Genomic DNA, 15,574 nt, shown 5'->3' with positions numbered 1-15,574 from the left:
TGGCTGGGCCCAGGGCCATCCTGATTAACCCTAGGCTGTCCCAATCATTTCAAGTTACAGTGGGTTTGTGTTTTAGTTAAGCTTGAAAAAAAAGTAGATTTTTTTTTTTGGCATAATTGCATGTATTAAGCTACTGATTTATAGTAATGCCAAGTAATCTAGAAAACATTTTCTCTCATTTATGGTGCGTAAAAGGAATCTTGGTCAATACTGTGATGCCCTTGCGGCCCTGTTCAGTGCTAACTTGATAGGTAAGCAGACAGTGTGGTGTAGTGGTTAAGGCTTTGAACTTCAAACCCTGAGGCTGTAGATTCAAATTCCATTACTGACACTGTGTGACCATGAGCAAGTTACTTGATTTGAACGTGCTCCAATTGGAAAACCAAAAGAAATATAACCAACTAGCCCACCCGCGGAGTACCATACATCGCATAATCAGGCCGGTTTTTTAATGATTTTTAAGCACAGGGAGAAAATTAACATTTGAAAAATCGGTAATGTAATGAATCAGCAAGAAAAGCAACATTGTAACAATGCATGGAAAGAACCAACACACAATCGTCCATGACTGAAAACTGGCGGACCTTCATCGCACCTTCTCCTGCCAGACGGAGGGATGGGGGTGCACGGCACTTAGTGTGGAACGGGAGGAGAGGAGAAGGACGTCCATTCAGCTCCCTCCGTCACTTGAGTCGTTGTCGTCTTTACACAGTCCAGATGCACCTGTGACTCACGTAGACGTCTCATTGCTCTGTGTGGTTTTGGCTGCTTTTCTATATTTAATCCACCAAGATACCTGACCATGGTAGTAGCGAGTTGAGAGGGGGGTGTGCACAAAGGGTAGGGACGCAACCAGTGGGAGCGTATGAGTCGCACTTAGTGGGAATTCCATGATTTGCAGCCCGAATGGGGTTCAACGGCTTACCCACGCCTCTCTGCGCCAGGTAGACACACGCTCAGTCTCATGCATAATTACTTATTGAATGCTAAACACTTCTGGAAAGACACGGTTGTCTAAAACGGGTTGGTGTGAGAATACAACAGTAAGTGAATGAAAAGATGGAACTCTGGAGAGAGCAAAATACAACACAATAGTGAACCCACAGCATAACAAACTCTGCATAATTATTTATTGATGGTTGAACACTTCTGGAAAGACACAGTTGTCTAAAAAGGGAGGGTTTGAGGATACAACAGAAAGTGAGTGAAAAGATAGAACTCTGGAGAGAGGAACATGTAATTGTCCGTGAGTGAAGAAGACGCATGTTTGTCGCGGAGTCGAATTGCTGTATGTAGCGTGTAAAACAGTTTGCCATGGTGCACGCGGTCGTGCGTCGTAACCAAAAACTCAGTTTTTAAAGACTGCTCATTGTGTTTTAACCTCAGTTGTAAAGGATTGTTTTAAGGATCCCATGGGATACCCCTCTCAAACTGTTTCACACGCTGCATGTGGCGATTCAACTCCGCGAGAAACATGCCTCTATGAAGTTCATAGTATGAACAGTCAAGGTGTCTCAGAGGAACATGAGGCCTCTACGACAGACGAATATAAATGACGCCGTTCTTTCTGTGTCCTCGCATCCGAGTTGGTGGGCGTGGCTCTGCAAGTTGTCGTCGTATCCAATGGTCTTGGAGTTGGTGGGCGTGGCACCTCCCTGCGTGCACCATAGGTGTCTTACTTGTCGGGCTTAGTGAATCCACACCCCTTCCGGCGTGCTTTCCATGGGTGTCTTGCCTTAGTGAATTATATATATAGATTGTGTCATAAATGTTGTAAGTCACCATGGATAAAGAATTCCGCAAATAAGCTAATGTAATGATAGATTATTGTATCCCCTGCAACCCAGAATTAGATTAAGAGCCTTTACAAGTGCGGTCAGATGAGACAAGATTTTATTCCCATTCTAGAGCTCATGGATTATTGTTTCATGATTTAAAAGCCATGTCTGTGTCATTTTGTTTGCCATATTAGAGGGCATAAATACTACGTCTTTTACAACATATGTATTCGCTCCATTACAAATCAAAAGGTGAAAAACTTGTGAAGAAAATAGAAAATCATGGACCAGTCTTCTTCAATCTGCAGCTACTATTTTTTTAAACATCTGTCTTTAGTTTTACTTGATTCATTGTATTCACTTGATTCCTAAGTAAATCATGAAGTGAGGTCTTCGGAGTTCTTTTGACATTTACAACCTCTACCAGAATAGCTTCAGGATTTGATTCAACAATCGCCATAAATGGAAGGTCAGATTAGTAGAATGCCACTACTTTAATCAAATAAAATGAGGATGGTATAACCAGATAATGATATATCTTTGAAAAATTGTTTTAATAATTATGCATAAATTTGAGTTGTTTAGTGCTATTTTGCAATTAATCTGTGAAGATTCTTGGTTTTTATATAAATGTAATGTAACATGTAATCTGGAAAGAATATGCAGCGTTGTTAAAATGTAAACATGCACAAATGGATTCTCAAGAGATACATGCACAAGTGGACCAAATTGGACACTAGGATGCTCTACTAATTGTAAGTTTCGGCAAACAAATCTATTTAACATACAGTATATTACTGCTTTTTTATTATACAAATATTGTCATGACATAGATGTCAAAAATGATAAAGTGCTTTCTTTCTAATAATTATTGGTGGCTGTGGTTTAAAACCTGTACCCAGTATGTAAGTTCCTATTTCAATATGATTTTAAAGGAAAGGAGCTCAGCAGCATGGTCAAACCTAAAAGGTCTTTAAGTATAGCATATTTTCTTGTACATTGTATTACTTTGAACATCACTGTGCTACTTTAGTACTAGAAGTTTACTGTCTTAGAATTGGTGCTTTCTGTGATTAGTGATTTTAACTTAATGGATCACACATTTATAAACTGTTTTTATTACTATATATAGATATTTTCTTTCGCTTCAAAAAAGAAAATCTAAAACAAGATTTGAGTTCCATTCGTCCACTCTAAGACAAATAATTTTAAAATGGTGAACATTTAACATAACAGCAGCATGGCTGAAGCATAAAGTCTAAAGAATTGCAGACTTCACTTTCTATATCTCAGGTAACAGTGCATGCTCCAACAATAAGAAAAACACTGAATCAAAATGGTATTCATGGGAGGATTGCCAGGGAAAAAACATTCTAATGTTAAAAATAAACTAAACTTCCCATCTTTAGTTTGGCAGAGTTTAGACACACAAACCTGAAAGTTTCTGAAAGTCCATTCTCAGGACAGATGAGTCCATAAATTACCTTTTTTGTCTCAATCAAACCAGTTTGTTTAGAGAAAGTCTCTAACACTTCCTACTACAAAAGAACTTTATCATAAAAATCGAGCATCATAGTGTGAATTCAATACCTGGGACTTCTTTTCTTCTTCTGGGCCTGAACGACTCCACGTCATGAGAAGAACAATGCATTCTGAGATGTACCAAGGGATTCATGACCAGAACCTCATATCATCAGTCAAGAATATAAACCTCGGGTGAAAGTGGGTCTTTCAATATGACAACTACTCAAAGCATTCAAGCAAATCTACCAAGGACATGTTCAGGAGAAAAATGTATGTTTCAGATTGACCTTGTTAAACTCCCCTAAATCCAGGTGAGAAGCTGTGGTGTAAAGTTTTGGAACGAATTATGGTTGTGAACGGAGGTTACACTGTACCGGGAATGCCTGTTACACATCTTAGATTCATGAGTAACGATTTGGGTGGTGAGATGTCTATCGAGGTGATCACTGTAATATTTATATGTCATTGAAATGTATTATTATCAGGCATGGTTTAGGCACCTATGTCATCAGGAAGGCACCAGAAAAAGGGACCTCAAGGTTACTATTATGGAAGTTTAATTTAGAGCACAGATGCCGTGAATGTCAGAGCTGTAATAAATAAAGTTCCCTTGCATACTTTAAAAGAAAGTCTCGCCATCATTTCATTTCTCACAATTTGTGAAAACAAGACATGGTGTCAGAATAGAGGACAGTCATGGATTTTGTTGGAGTTCCCTTGCCACAAACTATCTGGGATTCTCTTAACCTGCCGGGAGAATGGAAAAAGTTCCGACAGCACGTGGAGCTGATGTTTTCTGGCCCGCTAAAAGGCAAAGACAAGAGTGAGAAATGCAGCTACCTGCTTCTGTGGACTGGGGAAAAAGGAAAAGACATTTTTAACACATTGACTCTCACCCAGGAGGAAGCCAAGGTACTGAAAACTTATTATGACCGCTTTAAAGCGGTGAGATATAAGTTTAATGAGAAGACGCAGGGTATAAATGATACTTTTGACCAATTTGTAACAGAGTTAAAATTGCTGGTGAAGGACTGTGAAAACGAAGATGAGATGGTCAGGGGTAGAATAGTGTTTGGCACAAACTCAGCAAAAGTGCAAGATAAGTGCCGGGTCTGAGCTGACATTAAATAAAGCCGTGGACATTGCAAGATCGCACGAGATAGCACAACCACAGCTGAGAACCTTCGATGCATGTACTCCAAGCGGCTCACGTGAACTGACTGTGAATGCAATACGCAGACAACGAGCAAAAACTCCAAAGAGCGCTGAATGAAAAACGCATTACACAATTGAGAAGGCAGCAAAAGAATATGAAACAAGTGATGCATACAAGCATATTCATAAGTGCAGCTACTGCGGAAACAAAGCACACGGTGGAAAAAGTCAATGTCCAACTAAAGGAAGACAGTGTAAAAAATGTGGTGAATTGAACCACTTCGCTAAAGTTTGCAGGACTGGGAAAGGTAAACCCGTGCATGCAGTGTGTGATCACTCAGATAAAGAGGAAGACGAGCTGTTTATTGGTGCAGTAAGAAAGGAACAACCCTCTGAATCTAAACAAGCCTTTGTAGACATATCAATAGGAAAGCAAGGTGTAAAGCTTAAGTTTAAATTAAGTTCATAGACACGTTGCCGCTAAATATTCACAGGCAAATCCACAACTTAATACCGGGAATGCCTGTTAAACATCTTAGATTCACGAGTACCGATTTGGGTAGTGAACACTTCGATGAATGAAACCTGTTATCTTTACAACGGTTGACAAACACGGAATATAACTTGAACACAACACATCCTCCAAATACGAACCTGATTGAAAGAAATAATGATAATCAAATCCTTGATGACAGCAACACTCATAACAGTCACAAAACAATTACATTGACAATCATGTTACGTTATTTTTAAAATGTTTCCTTTTCTTTTTCATAACTTCTTTAACACACTACTTCTCCACTGCGAAGCGCGGGTATTTTGCTAGTGTAAAATATAAGTATGTATTATTTTCATGGTTAAATGTTTTAAAGTGCACAGATGCGAATGCTTGAAGTGGATATGCATAAGTGCTGGTACCTTATATATGACACTGCTGTATCAACATGAGGAGCAAGGAGTGCAGAGCAGTAGCTTCAAGCTTTGTTACACAATTCTGTGACTTGCCCTTTAGAAATGCATGCCCCACAATCTTAAGACTGAGGCTGGGCAATTGCAGTTACAGCTGTGCAATTTAAGCATTGCAGTCAAGGGTGGGTCAGTTTACCTTGTAGCTTTCATCACCACAACCAGGGGATGAAGATTGACGAAAGACAATGAATAACTGAGATAAGAGGTGATAGGCATATAAGAGTAGAACAGTAAAAAATAGCTCTTGCTAACCATTGAGCTTTACATCTTTCCTGAGCTTTGCCAAACGTTCTCTTTCCATTTCATAATATGATCACATCTCTTTTTTCTTGTCCAGGACCACCACCCTGTCTTCAGTCATCTGTCCACCCTATTGGCTAGTGATGCTGGCTATTCATGTGGCCCGTCAATCTTTTCTGTGTCCTTTCTTAGCAGATGCAACATCCTCCCAAATTTCACCTTTTTAACTAAATGGGAAATGTTTTTGTTGATAATCAAGTAAATGATTATGAAATAACTTTGTATTATATGTAGATTCAGATAGAATGCATAACTTAAACTGCACCAATGACATTTTGCATATTTTATTATTTAAATCAAAATTCTTTGGTATATGTTATTAGCTTAATGTATGTTTGAGACCAGCTAGTAAAATCATTGTCTTCATTTGTTTTTATAGGATTTCCCAATGTTGGAAAATCTTCTTTGGTAAACGGGTTAGTGGGTCGGAAAGTGGTGAGCACATCACGAACACCAGGCCACACCAAGTACTTCCAGACATACTTCCTGACACCTTCTGTTCGGCTGTGTGACTGCCCTGGCCTTATATTCCCCTCTCTTGTTAACAGACACTTACAGGTATGATTTTCAAGTAGCAGAAAATGTTGAATAAAAGGTTAAATGGAAAGAAGCAGTCATGTAAAAAAGTAAGTGCAATCTCTTTCAAATATGTGGTTTTGCGCAACAAGAGATAACTAACAATCATCTAGTCCTGATATTAGGTAAATATAACCTTAAGCCAATATTACATAACATGCCTTATAGTCAGATCGAATGTCAAACTTGACAACGGCATTTGCTGATCTCATTGCTGGTGTGTGTCGCATTACTTGACTAGAAATCACATGGTATTTCAAATAAGAAAAATGTAGGAGAACTTTGTAACATAGTTTTACATTTCCAAAGTATCAGAAGCTCACCCCATTTTTTGACAACCAGTAACATAATTTAAAGGTAGTTCAATTTAAATCTTTACCCATTTTTTTCTATTCTGTAGTGGTACATAAAATGCTCAACTTCAGGCAGACAAGTCTATCTTCTGTTTATTTGGTTGAAACCACCAGTGTTCCTTATACCTCATAGTTGCATTTTATGCATTGCTCTTTTGCTTGAGTGCTCATTGGTTGTCAGCTCTCACATGCACACAAGCCCACCCCTACATCTTAAGGCTTTACCATATCTGTATGATTTTGTCAGGATGAGCTGACTAGTTGGGCTGAGACACTGGTTATGTTCAACTACGTGACTGGCAGTCACAGGAGTGGGCCATGACTGCCTTCAACTTACTACTTATGTAAATAGTCTGCACCTGAAAAGTGGTTGAAAAGTTGTGTATTGTGACATGGCCTTTAGTCATTATTCAACAAGATAAAACATTATTGATTTAACTTCTTCACATAACTATTTCTGCTGTTCTCACAGAAGATCAGCCTACAAAATAAACTTTTTACCAGGTTTACTTTGTGAAACTGTGCAGTATATTGAGCATTCATACTATTTTGAGAGGTTATCAATTTTATTAGTTTTTACTTTCATACTGTAGCTTTCTGTAATAAATTGCACCAAGAAAAAAAAATGTACTTCCATAATTTTATACATAATGGCATTGTTTTAAACAATTGCTAAATCTTTGGACTGGCTGACTGAGCTGTGTTATACTACATCAAATAATCAATTTTAATACTATTTCGACAAAAAAATACAAAAACTGTAGTGAATCCTTTCTAATTTACAAATGCTACTTAAAAAAAGAAGTATGTACAGCACATCCCCTAAGCATCAGTTTTTCTTCCTGAAATTGTCAAACCGATAAACTACACTATACTGTATCACTCTGTTTGGCTGATAGTTTGGAACACAGCTGGGGTACCAACTAGAACAAGCTAAGACTTTAGAATCAAAGGACCAGATTAAAATCTGTGGTCTTTATTTGAAAGCTGAAATCCAAAAACAGCAATCCGAAAATCAAAAGGAATGTCAAAATACAAAAAAGCAGACAGTTTCTAAAAGTGCAGAGCAAAAATCACAAAACCAAAACAACAAGCACATGTCAGAAAACACAAAAAATTAAGCAGCATAGAGCTAGTAAACAAAAGGCACTTTCTCCAATACAGCCTGAATGATATTAAGGCAAAGAGCCCCTTAACAGCTTCATCTTTTATATGTCTTGCTTTTCCCACTACTTGACTGTTGCCTGATTAAGATTATATGACAACAGACACGAATGCCAAGTATCAGTGACAAATAACAGGCAAACACAATAGCTCTGGGAAGAAATCCATCCAAATTGTGGTTTCTGTTAATTCTATTTTTTTTTCGAGAATAAGAAAATTCAGTACACTGTTCCTTTCTTCAGGAGGAGCCATGGTAGCACAGTCTATCTTCACAGCTCCAGATTTATAAAACGTGCATACATGCATTTCTGGCCTCTTGTTGTGATTATGCAAAAGTTGGATTTATAAAAGAAAACTTGACAGGAGAACTTGCATATACTTTCCGCAGCCAGGACTGATTTTTACACAACAGTTTGGAGAAAGTAGGAGATGATGACTAAGTAGGATTAACTAGGAACATACAGCCAAACCAACCAAATGATGACTCATACGCTCGATCAATAATATCACTGAGCCATTATATTAATTTTTGTTGATTTGAGGCACATATTAAATCACTAATAAATATTACACATAGACGCTATTTTAATTGCCTTTTAAGAATGAAAAGCTGAGTATTCATATTGAAGCACTTACTTGGGTTTTCCTCAGTTTATATCAGCTGAGAATTAGAAATCAATGCAGTCCCTTGTTGTCAATAATTTCATGAAGTTATAACACAGGTGTGATTCCCTCCTTGTGTACAGAAAGCTATAGATATTGTTCCCTATAACCTTTTCATAGTCTAATAATTTTACACTTATGGCTTGTTTGCCACTGCCTGTAGACTATCTATATAGTCATATATGAAGGAAATGAGCATTTAGAAACTAGCGTATGAGCCAATTTAGGCACCCACAAGCCGTTCTCTTGGAACTGTATGCTGAATTGGGCCCAGCATTAAAAAGACATGCTGCCCAAAACTGTGCTGTACCTTTACATATCCAGATTTTAACAATGGCGCAAAAGGGATCTACCAAAGGAAAATGAACAAAATGTCAAGAATATCTTAGTCAGGCTTCAGATACATCTTGCCCACTGTGCTGGTTTATGGAAGCCATAAATGACTGATGAGGTGCCACATTTGGTTTCTGTATAGTTTGGGTGTGCAGCCCAACAAAAGGCAATTTGCAGTGTCCAGTTTTATAATTGATGCAAATGGCTACATTCATATTTCGATAAGTGCACCTGACAAGAATGAAGCATAAGCAATTAATTTCCATTAATGCACAAGTCATCTGTAATGCCAAGATGAGACTAGCAAACATAGTGGCTCAGTGGCCTGGGTCATCCATGATTTATTTATTTTGAGGTAGAGCAGACCCCCGTGACCCTGTATTCGGATTCAGCGGGTTTGAAAATGGATGGATGGATGGATAGAACTGGCAGGTGGCTAGCTTATGGTGTTTGTATTTGATGGTTGGCTTGTTGGTAGGAAAACTGGCTCAACTCTCAATTTTTCATATGGCCTATATTGTTCAATATAACAGCAATCATGTTATAACATGTACTAGGTTATAGTGGCTACCCACTGAGACATTGATTCTTTTTACCAAAGCTATTCAATTACAAATTCAGTTGGGCAAGATTTTCAAACCAAGAAATTTAGCTGGGCCAGACATTTTCAGGCAACAGGTAATGACAAAATTTAAACCAACACAAACGTATCGTAAAGCATGTGTATGCATTGTTTTAAATTTGGCCGCATTTGATACAGGCACATCAAAAGGTGCATAAAAAACAAAACAGCTATAACTGAACGGAATCTGAGGTGGCAGCAATACTTTTTTTCCACTTTTGAAATAAAAAAAAATAAATAAACATTTTGGTCATATTTGTCCTACGCACATCTCAAAGTGCATAAAAACAAAATAGTGCACAGTGGTAGCAATAACAATTGTTCCCCTTTTGAGACAAAATAAAGATGTTGCTCACATATGAGTCAGGCACATCTCAGAGTGCATAAAATCAAAAATAGTGCACAGTATTAGCAATAACATTTGTTTCCCTTTTGAAATAAAATAAATATTTAAAACGCTTTGCGCCTCACACAGTACGTGAATCCACAGTCTTTTTATTGTAAGGCAGCGGTGACAAGATTGCGCCGCTGCACATAACAAATAAAAAAACAACTATAGTGGTATCAAAGCTATTATTGCAAAAAGCCATAACAACTGATAACAGTAACTAACGCACATGAATAAAACGTCTATGGCACACTGAGGAAACACAGGTTAATTTTAAATTACCACGTGTGTTTATATTGTGACGCGTCTTGCTACTGCATGGGCTGTGGGGTGTGGCGTCTTGGGCGAAAGCACTTTGTAAAGGCTCAGTGCACCTTCTTAGACAGGGTCAAGGTGAGAGGGCAGCAAATGGTGAAAGAGCAGGAAGAGATTCCCCCAGAGAAGCTGCTCCTTAAACAATTTGTCACAGTATCATAGACTATTCCCACCACATGTAGACACACAAAAACGCACTGCATTGTAGATTGAATGTTGTTAGGCTACGCGGAGTGTTGCATTCATGGTCTGTAGTACTGAAGGAATTTCTGAAAGCTCATGAAATGTGTTTTTTCCCTGTGTTTCTGGCGGGACCATGGGCTGGGCCACTCGGAAGTTGCTTCTGGGGCTGCATATGGCAAAAAAGCCACTATTTGAATACGCCAGCCTTATGCCTTTCTCCAACACAAAGTGCAGAGGAAAGGTGCAAAAATGCTGTTAAGAGCACACCTTAGACTCCTCAAATGCAGTTGCTGGTATCTGGATGCCTCAGGTTACCAATCAATGAAGTTCTACAGCATTAAGATTGCATATGTACGATGTTGATTAGCATAGTTCATACATGATTGTTTCAAGACGGCAACCTAGCACATTCACACATTCCACATGTACAAGATGATTGTGTTAAGTAATGGGTATATTTGCGTACGAATGTGCATATGCCACGTTTTATACGTCTTTTTTTTCTTTATTCTTCCCTAAACGTATCTTCTTGTTTTTTGGCATACACATACTGTACTTTTCACACTGTCTCTGCAAAGTTTTACAAATGACACCTCCGGTCACTTTCTGGGTGGAGTCTTTATGTACTAGATTGGATGACTAAGGCTTATTCTTTGTTTTTGTCTTTCCTTTACCTGGAATGAACAATACACTATTCCTTTAATAAAAGTGTTCTTAATATACAGTACTTGATGAAAAAATTTACTTTTTAGCCTTGCAGCTCTTAATATAATGAAAAGTATAATGAGCTTTTACAGTTGTTTTACTATAGGTTTTTTTCTACTTCTTTTTACTTAAGTTTTACTGAAGTTATAGATCACATTAAATAACAACAACAAAATTTCTTTATATAGAAGATTTTCATACAAATGATGTAGCTCAAAGTGCTTTACATGATGAAGAAAAGAGAAATAAAAGACCAAGTAAGAATTAAAATAAGACAACACTAATTAACATAGAATAAGAGTAAGGTCCAATGGTCAGGGAGGACAGAAAAAACAAAATAAAAAAACTCTAGACAGCTGGAGAGAAAGAATAAAATCTTCAGGAGTTCCAGACCATGAGACCACCCTGGCGCAGGTCGCCACCACAGAAAACCAGGAAAAGAAACAAAAGGGAGAGTAGGGGTTAGTACGGATTCTAGAGCCACCTTGAGTAGTTATTATAATGAATTGAATATACAGAGTATCAGAATTAAATTAAGGTGAAGTTATGAGAAAGCCAAGTTAAAGTAATGTGTTTTTCAGCGTTTTTTTTAAAGTGCTCCACTGTATTAGCCTGATGAATTCCTATTGGCAGGCTATTCCAGATTTTAGGTGCATAACAGCAGAAGGCCGCCTCACCACTTCTTTTAAGTTTAGCTCTTGGAATTCTAAGCAGACACTCGTTTGAGGATCTAAGGTTACAATTTGGAATATAGGGTGTCAGACATTCCGATATATAAGATGGAGCGAGATTATTTAAGGCTTTGTAAACCATAAGCAGAATTTTAAAGTCAATTCTGAATGACACAGGTAACCAGTGTAGTGACATCAAAATTGGAGAAATGTGCTTGGATTTTCTTTTCCTAGTTAGGATTCTAGCAGCTGCATTCTGCACTAGTTGCAAACGATTTATGTCTTTTTTGGGTAGTCCTGAGAGGAGTGCGTTACAGTAATCTAGATGACTGAAAACAAAAGCGTGAACTAATTTCTCATCTTTCAATGATATGAGGTCTAACTTTTGCTATGTTTCTTAAGTGAAAAAATGCTGTCCTAATGGTCTGATTAATATGCGATTTAAAATTCAGGTTACAGTCAACAGTACCCCTAAGTTCATAACTCCGTCTTGACTTTTAATCCTAATGCATCAAGTTTATTTCTAATAACCTCATTGTATCCATTATTACCAATCACTAAAATTTCTGTTTTCTCTTTATTTAGCTTGAGAAAGTTACTATTCATCCATTAGAAACACAAGTAAGACATTGTGTTAGTGAATAACAGTCGGGTCATCAGGTGCTATTGATAAGTACAGCTGTGTGTCATCAGCATAGCTGTGGTAGCTCACGTTGTGCCCTGAGATAATCTGACCTAACGGAAGCATGTAGATTGAGAAGAGCAGTGGACCCAGGATAGAGCCTTGTGGAACACCATATAGGATATCATGGTGTCTTTGAGTTGTAATTACCACAACTAACAAAGAATTTTCTACCTGCCAGGTAGGATTCAAACCAATTTAAGACACTGCCAGAGAGGCCCACCCATTGACTAAGGCATTTCTAAGAATATTGTGATCAATGGTGTCAAATGCAGCACTCAGATCTAAGAGGATGAGAACAGATAAATGGCCTCTGTCTGCATTTACCTGCAAGTCATTTACTACTTTAACGAGTGCAGTTTCTGTGCTGTGATTTGTTCTAAAACCTGACTGAAATTTATCAAGAATAGCATGTTTATTGAGGTGGTCATTTAACTGCATAATGACTGCCTTCTCTAGAATTTTACTTAAGAAAGGCAGGTTAGAGATGGGTCTAAAATTTTCAAAGCGAGGGGGTCAAGATTATTTTTCTTGAGTAGGGGTTTAACTACAGCAGTCTTAAGACAGTCTGGGAAGACCCCCGTATCTAATGACGAATTTACTATGTCAAGAATATTATCAATTAGCACTCCCAATATGTCTTTGAAAAGACTTGTTGGTATTGGGTCAAGGACGCAGGTGGAGGGTCTCAGTTGAGAAATTATTTTATGTAAATCAGGTAAATCTATCCTAGTGAAAGAATTTAATTTGTTTATAATGGAGTACTGGGGCTTAGGAGGATCCACAGTGTTGGGGAGATATACTATATTATTTTTAATATCATTCATTTTTTGATTGAAAAATACAGCAATAGCCTCACAGGTTTCACTGGAAGTATTTTGGAGGCATTCCTTTGTGTTACCTGGGTTTAGCAGACGATCAATTGTAGAAAATAAGACTCTGGGATTACTAGCATTGTTATTTATAATCTTAGAGAAATAGCAGCACCTCTCAAGATGGACTGTGTTATTGTATTCTGTTATTTTAACCTTCAGTATTTCATAGTGGATAGTTAGTTTAGTTTTCCTCCATTTACAGTACGCTTAGCTCTACGGCATGTTCTCTTTAAATCAGACATTCTTTGGGTCTTCCATGGTATAACAATACTAGAAGAATTTTTAACTGTCTTTTCAGGTGCAACTATGTCAACAGCAGCTCTCACTTTAGTATTAAATTTTCCACCTTACTATTTACATTATCCTCGCTATTATAGTTGGCACTATAAACGGACTGATTGCTTAGAATGTTTGTAAGTTTTAAAGCTGATGATGAATCAAAGAAGTGTTTTTTAACAATATGCTTCTCATTAATGTTTTCTATCATTATTTCTATATTAAATAGTAAAAGAAAGTAGTCTGATAGACCAATATCAATGACCTGCTTTACATCAACTTTTACTCCTTTGGTAGTTACTAAGTCTAACGTATGACCTGCTTTATGTGTAGGCTGATTAACGAGCTGTCTCAAATCAAAAGAGTCCAGGAGGTTCATGAATTCTTTTACTTTTGGTCACACTGATTATCGATATGAAAGTTAAAGTCGCTGACTATTAAGAGTGTGTCATAGTTCGTAATTAAAATTGACATTAAGTCTGAGAATTCCTCAAAGAAAGACGCATTAAATTTAGGAGGTCTATACACGGATAATACTAGAAAGTGAGAATCTCCATGAATAATAACGGCGAGATACTCAAAGGACTTGAATTTACCAAAACTGATATCTTTACACTTTAACCGGCTCGAGTAAATGTTTGCCAGACCGCCGCCTCTTTTTCCTTGACGATCCGCACAAGTAACACTGTAATTCAGAGGTGCAGATTCAAATAAAACAGCCACACCATATGAGCTAAGCCACGTTTTACTTAGTGCAATAAAATCAATTTTTCTATCACTAATAAGATCGTTGATAAAAACGTCTTGTTAGTTAATGCTCTAACATTTAATAGTGCCATATTTAATGTTTCTGAGGAGCAGAGCTGAATTCTATGTGCATTATTGGTATTTGGAGCAGAAACTAAGTTATTTTTATTAGTGCCGCTCTGTGTGTATTTTTTATTTAATCTATAATCTGTTTTAATAGTTTTAATACATTGTTCATCTAAAGTAGTAATTGTAATTAAATTATTAGTGTTTATGCCACACTGCCTAGATTTTTTTACGTGCATTGAGATTGGTTATTAGAGTATTAATGCTGTGCAGTTTTACGGAATAGTTTGTTAAGCAATTATCATGTCTTAGCAAAGCATTAGCATTACAGAAGGGGTTAAGAGTAGAAATAGACAGTCAAGAGAGACTAATTACCTTAGCGATGTTTTCGGAGAGGACCTGGGTGCCGAATCTATTCAGATGCAGGCCATCCCGCTTGAAGAAATGCGGCCTTTCCCAGAAGAGGTCCCATTTGTCGATGAACCCGATGTCCTGATTCTCGCAGAAGACTTTCAGCCAGTTGTTTAATCCCAGCAGATGACTGTAGTATTCGTTTGATTGTCTCGTGTCCACTACCTCTTGTTAAAGATCTTTGCTGACAGGGTCCTCTCTTTTGTGTCTTTAATTAGTGCTGCAAAGTCAGCCTTGAGAATCTCTGACTGTCGTTGCCTCACATCATTTACGCCAGCGTGTAATACAGTGGATGCCACTGCCTTGTTCTTGTGCTTCTTGTAAACTGTCGGTGCATGTCTCATCACATCTTGGACACGAGCATCGGGAAAACAAGAAGCAAAAAATTTCCAATTAGGGCATGTGGTATTGAGATTTCTTACAATCGAATCACCCATCATGATTACATCACCCGGGGTTGAAGGCAAATTGGGAACGCGGAGAGGGTCGAACCGATTCTTGGTCAAGATGCTTGCCTGTGCCGATGGAGGTGTTCTAGCCTTGAACCCCCGCTTGCATAGCTGAAATACGCCGAGGTCTTCATCGGTGGTGTCATCACTTCAACGAGGCGTGGGGGTGAAGCTTACTTGTCCTTGGAGGTGAGCAGCACAACGTGGAGTTGATGTTACTGAAACTGGGTGTGTTACGTCGATTTCTGATGGCGAGGATGGTTTTTCCAGCAGCTGAACCTTCAAATCCCTAAGGTACCTTCGTCTGGACGGGTGTTTCTGGATCTTTTTGTTGAGAGCCTGGAATTCTTCTACGATGACAGCAACGTG

General features: G+C 38.0%; 1 protein-coding gene across 2 annotated transcripts in view; it reads left to right on the top strand.

The window, feature by feature from the left end:
* gnl1 (guanine nucleotide binding protein-like 1) overlaps window positions 1–15,574 on the top strand; it is a 97,872-nt gene that overhangs the window by 67,872 nt on the left and 14,426 nt on the right. For both annotated transcript variants that reach the window (XM_039769986.1, XM_039769985.1), the window contains exon 9: window positions 6,106–6,284. In XM_039769986.1, the coding sequence (XP_039625920.1) occupies window positions 6,106–6,284 (179 nt within the window). The remainder of the gene's footprint in view (window positions 1–6,105; window positions 6,285–15,574) is intronic.

The sequence above is a fragment of the Polypterus senegalus genome, chromosome 11 (genome assembly GCF_016835505.1).
Source record: "Polypterus senegalus isolate Bchr_013 chromosome 11, ASM1683550v1, whole genome shotgun sequence".
Lineage (NCBI taxonomy): Eukaryota > Metazoa > Chordata > Cladistia > Polypteriformes > Polypteridae > Polypterus > Polypterus senegalus.
Note: the sequence above shows the minus strand (reverse complement) of the source record. Positions and strands in the feature narration are given on the sequence as shown.